The sequence below is a fragment of the Falco punctatus genome (assembly GCF_963210335.1).
Source record: "Falco punctatus genome assembly, chromosome: 15".
Taxonomy (NCBI): Eukaryota; Metazoa; Chordata; class Aves; order Falconiformes; family Falconidae; genus Falco; species Falco punctatus.
In genome coordinates, this window is record NC_137595.1 from 17,471,952 (window position 1) to 17,477,951 (window position 6,000).

Here is a 6,000-nt window from a genome sequence, read left to right on the forward strand (position 1 = left end):
CTCAAAATTTCACAAACTGTTAAGCTTCTTCAGTTTATCCTGAGGCTTAACATATTGCATAAACTGCCAGCCAAGTATATTATTAAAACCTTACTTCTACATTAAAGGGTCCTCAATGTGTTTATCACAAAACAAGGTACCAGTCTAATACTAAGTCCTTGCCATTCAATGCATATTATAAATGTCCACATGGGCTACAATCACAGACCAGCATCTTATTGTGGAAGACACTCTACAAAACAATACACAATTCCACTACAAAGGACAGTGTAAGTACACACAAATAGGTGTACAAGGAGTCTAGACTGATCAGCATAATAAGCAGTCATACACAGATCCCAACTCAATCTCTATACAGTACAGAGTAGCAAAACAAACACACATAATTTAATAAACTATATTTAGACAAGGGTCTGAACAAAACAAAGTGACAGATAAGATGACCACATCCTCACCCATTTACAGTTTTGACAGCTAAGAGCACTTGAAGCTATCATGATGTACTTTTACATATCGGTGTTAGATATTATTACAAAACAATAGTTCAATTAATCAAATTTAAAGCATGTACAGTTTTGATCAAGGTCTCTGAACAATTTCTAGGAACAGACTGGTCACTGCTACCTAAGCTCTACAATGTTGCCTTACTATCTAACGTGAAACTCTAAGACATACAAAATCCTTACTTTCTGGGTTTGGGCTATTTCTGTTTTATCGTGATGAACTATCACATCAGCAAAAATAAAGTTAATTATTTTCCACAGCAAAAGATCAGTCAGTTGCAAACTCACTTCCTTGTAGGATTTCTTTAAAACACCCCTATATTTTGTTTTCTCTATAAACCAAACTTCTTCCTTTTTTTCTCCTTCCTTGCCACCCCAATAACATCATCTCCCACAGACTACAGCAATATTACAGATCTGGTATGTTTTCAGGTATAGGAGACCACCACCATACCACTCAGAAAGCAAACATACAGAGATAACCTTAAGCATCCTATATTAATCACCGTAGAAGCTGAAATACCAAATAAACCCAAATCATTTACTTCTCTCAACACACTTTCACATTCCCCCAAAACATAAAACTGTTTTTATTTAGGTAACTAGTAAGTGCCAAAACACTATCTTGGGCTTTTCTTTCTGCTAATTATGAAGGTGTTTTGTTCAGGTTTTTTTCCTATAAACCTCACTTTTTAACAAAGTTGGTATTTGCCTCCCTCCAAATGAGCCCACCCCTTCATTTAAAAACAAAACAACCCCCTCTACATAAGCGTGAATTTCTCTGACTTCAATGCACGGGCTTTATTAGACCAAGCTTCCACAGAAGAAGAAAATCCAAACTTCTGAACTTTTTGCAAATCCTGTATTTACTATAAATATCAGGTTTGTCCCTCTGCAGTATCCTTCCCCTTCCCACTACTCTAACTTGTTTATCAATATCATGCATTGTCTTAACTTTGAACCACAAACTCTGAGGCTGTAATTGTGTCTTAGACGTAAGGCCGAGACCTAATTTATACTTCTGGGCATATTTGTATTGGATAAATAGCTCAAAAATAAGAAGTATCATTACAGGTATTCCCCTTTTACTTTAAATAATGCTTAAAAAATTTCATGTATTTCATTTTTGAAAGAAAGCATCATAATTTTTTTTCCCCAGTAAAAGAGTAGATAGGAAGCTCTGGAAAAAGAAATGCAAAGTTACACACTGAAGATTCCCCAAAAAAAGTTGTTTCCTAAGAAGTTCCCTAGATAGTGGCTACAGATTCTTTTGCTTCTAGAAAGTAAGTTCGTATACTCCACATACTTACAAATCTATCACTGCAAAAACTGACAACTGTTATCCAGGCACAATAATTTCTTTTTTTCCCCCTAAATGTATGGCTTCCTTTGCAAGCTACTCTTGAAATCATGCCTGGAACTGCATTTCAGCAGAATTCCAAATGAAGTGTAAATGCCACAAATACAAGAACTAGCCTATCATTTCGTTCTATTGGTTCCACAACACTTTCTTCTGATCGTAGTTAAGAACTATGCTCTGGGGGAAGGTGAGAATCATAAAAGGTTCAATTAGGGCCAAAAGCTAAGGTAACTTGCCTCTTACATAGATAGAGGTTCTGAGAAGTCAATGCAAACAATGCAGATGCCATTATGTGATCAAACTATGGAATTTCTATCCTTGAACACTCCATACATGGTGAACTCCATACAATCTCAATGACGGCAACAGGGTAAATTACAAAAATTATAATCATATGCGACTACTTCAGGCAAAAATGACTCACCTATTACAGAAAACCTAGCAAGTGCATCCACATGTATATGTTATGTATAAAAGTAGATGGTTTATTATAATCATATGGGCATTTTTCAAAGGTATCAGTATACCTTTTTTATTCTTTGCTATTCATACAAACATTTCTAAATTCTGAAGTTCAGTAAAAAGGTATCTGTGTTTATTGCATAAATACCGCCATGGGTGCAAATTCAGCTACTGCCATAAAATCCTAAGCAGTAGATTAAAAAAGCAATGCAAACCTCAGCATTGTTCAGGGGCTCCTGAACACTTTTATTTCTGTTGGAAATGCAGGTACAGAAGACATTTCATTGGCCTTTTATCATTAACATCAAAACACATTGATCTTACATGCTAAAGTAACAATAGTTCTAGCACAATTCAAAGCCAAAAATGACATGGCTATAAAAGCGGGGGGGCCTTCACTACAAAATGGAGGGTCTGGGGAGAACAGTGCTTCATGCAGGGAGCCTCTATGTTCTCTGTTCTCTACCCCACGACCTTTTTCTTCATGCACTGAATGCACACCATTACCACACCTGCACAACGTTTTAAAACAGATGAACAAAAGAAAATAACAGAAAGCATGAATATCAAAGAGCGTTTCTCCAAGTAATCCCCCAAACACCCGTATTTGGAACTGTAGTGGTTTTTTGGTTAATACAAAAAAAAGACAAGTGCGTGAAGGCATCAAAATAACAGCATTTAAATACATATAGTTAGTACACAGGATGCCCTTGCCCAAACTAATACAGTAACATGAAATGGACAAACTGGTTAACAACCCCCTGAACAGATGCACTCCTGAAACGCAGCATAGTGAATCTGCCAAGTTAAGACTGCTTAAAACACATACACAGAAGGCCCTGAAGGGGAAAGCTCCTAGCACACCTGCATTGATCTGGGAAGCTGCAAACAGCCCCCTAAGTGCACAAAGGTTACCTCGCAGGATAAATAGGATCGACTAGCTGATCCTACCTTGCCTGAATGAAAGATTACAGCGCTAGTGCCCTCAGAAAAGGTATAAAGGTGGGAACGGGGGCCGAGACCTCTGCCAGAAAGGTCAACATCGCGGAGCCAGCGAAACAACGCTTCAGGCTCCGTGCTACCCCGGGGGGGCGGCTAAAGAGGAGCCCGACACCCGATAAATATGACTCGGAGGCAGAAAGGGGGCGCTCAGGGCGCGGGCAACGGGCGCCAGGAGAGCTAGGCCCAGCGACGGGGGACGAGCTTCGGCGGAGGGCGTCAGCCACCCCCGAGGAGGCCGAGCCGGATGGGAAGGCGGCCTGCGCCCCCCGCCCCACCAGGTTCCGTCCCCAAGCCCCAGCAGCAAGGACGCAGCCCCGAGCGGCGCCCTCCCCGCCCGCTCCCACCTCCCCGCCGCCCCCCCCCCAGCCTCCCTCGGCGGCGAAGCCCAAGTCCCTTCGTCCTGCCGCAGGCCGGCGGCCGGCGGCGCCCCATCGCCTTCCCACGCCGAGGCCCCGCACTCACAACTCGTTCTTGCCCCCTTTCTCCCAGTTCTTTATCCACTCGGCAGGGAGCAGCGCCGCCATCTTCCCCGTATGGCGCCGAGAGCCCGGATGGTGGAGCAACGAGCCCGGGTCAGAGGGGACGCACGGCCCGCAAGGAACCACGGGACGCGGGCGCGCCGTACCCTGGGAGACGGCGCGCGCCGCTCCACGGCGCCTGCGCGGCAGCCCCGCCCCGGGCCGCGCGGCCGCCGCCTGCGCTAAGTACGGGCCGCGGGGCGCGTCAGGCGGCCTCTGCCAGCGGCTCCGGGCAGCGTCCCCCGGCAGGGCAGCCGCGGGGGGAGCCCCGGTAACGGGCCGGGGCAGGCGGAGCGCGGAGCTGGCGGCACCGCCGCCTCTGTGCAGGGCTGATTGCAGGCACCCTGCAAGGGCCCCAGCGGGCCGGGCCTGGGCGGGTTAACGCGTGTGGTGCGTGTGTGACACCGCGAGTTACGTGACCGTTCCATCAGAAGAACGTAGACGTTACGAGCTGTTAAAAATGGTTCTGCTGCTTTTCGAATCTTGAGCTCACGATTCTAGCATCACCATTTTGAAAACGGCGAGAGTTTTAAAGGAAGCAGCCTCTGTAAATGGGAAAGCTCTGCCCTTGACCGAACCTGTGCCGGGCTTTGCATCGCTGTTCCCCGAATTCTGCCCCACCATTTTGAAAACGGCGAGAGTTTTAAAAGAAGCAGCTTTTCCAACGGGAAAAGCTCTGCTGTTGCCCAAAGCCATGCGCTGCTTTGCATCGCTGTTCCCCGAGTGCTGCGGCGGCACTGTGTAATGGTGTGAGTGAACGGGGGGGGCGGGGCACCAGCTGGCAGCGCGTGCGTGGCCTTTCCCGATCCACCACCCCTCTAATAAAGCAAAGCTGAAAATACAGAAAATCTTCCTGTGTAATAAGTTCGTCCTCCTAATTCACCATGACCCAAAGCAAGGCAGCGTGTAAGTAGCGTCTAGGCTTGTACGCATTTGTGAGCAGCTGGTGTGGGCCAGCGTTACTCTGACCAACTGGGAGCCAACACACCGAGCGAGTGTTTAAATAAAAGAATCTAAAAGCCCTAAACTAGTTGGTATGATTTTCAGAACATTGTGTGCATGAAGCTCATGTGTCCCTCAGCTAGTCCTTCAGGGTGTTTGATTTGTTCTTCAAGTTCTGCGTAGCTGGAAAGTGCTAAGCAGAACAGTGCGTGGCGGAGCAGTGCACACACATGTTCCATGTTCTAAATGTCTGCAAGTGCAAAACCCTCAACCCTCACCGTTCAAAATGCAGAGACCCCTGTCTGTGGTGATGAACTACCTCAGCATCCCTTATGAACCACGTTGCAAGCTGAGGTCTTGTCTTTCAAGATAAAAAGCAGATTTTCTTTGTCTTTTGTCACAGCATTTTTGCCAATAAAGTATCAAATTAGTTTTTCAGTTGCAATTTAGGTAATATAAAAAAAAAATCATTACACCCTCACAAGTTAATACCATTCGAATAAATGATGTTATTTATTAAATCAGGTAATTTGATTGCATTTAGTAAATTCAGTAAATTTGTTTAATAAAAATTTTTTAAAAATGGGTTTATGTAGCGTTACTATGAAAAGTTTAAACCACCTCTAATTATACGTTAATCTTTCTTGGACATTTTTAACATGGTCACACTAATGTAAGATCTCTGTGAGATAATTTTTTGTGAAATAAGGTACAGTATTGAACCCTAAACCTGCAAGTACACATGTAATTGATTATATCACATTATTTATTCTAGTACAGCCTCCAATAGAAATTCAGAGTGTCAGTCATACGTTGTACACAGTACAGTGATACATGTACTATGTTTGAAACTATCTTTTTGCAGATGGTACATCCTCTTGATTACGAATATAAACACTTAGGACAAACAACTCTGTAGGTGTTGTCTTCTGATTATCATTCCTAATACATGTGCCCCTTTTATTACATGTTATTCATCTCCGTAAGTCTCTCCCAGCTGCTCTTAATTTCCTTCAGTTGCTAATCAGGATGTATGAGTTAAGAAATACTTTGTTTGGCCAGGCAGCACGTGTTTTCAGTCTTTCCAGAAATTCCTCTTGCCTGTCAAGTCTTTCTTTCCTCAGCCTTCTCAGTCTTGTACATGCTCCTTCTCTACTGAAGTGTAAATCATTTCACAAATACGAAACCGAAGAAAATTGAGAATTTGAAATAA

At 44.0% G+C, this 6,000-nt stretch overlaps 1 protein-coding gene across 3 annotated transcripts in view; it reads right to left on the bottom strand.

Annotated features, from left to right (window-relative positions):
* Positions 1-3,948, bottom strand: part of THOC2 (THO complex subunit 2) — a 55,468-nt gene extending 51,520 nt beyond the window's left edge. For all 3 annotated transcript variants that reach the window (XR_013923830.1, XM_080365643.1, XM_080365642.1), the window contains exon 1: positions 3,790-3,948. Coding sequence is in view for 2 of the 3 variants with exons in the window: in XM_080365643.1 (XP_080221769.1) it covers positions 3,790-3,851 (62 nt within the window). In the remaining variant the exon portion in view is untranslated. The remainder of the gene's footprint in view (positions 1-3,789) is intronic.
* Positions 3,949-6,000: the final 2,052 nt, after the last annotated feature.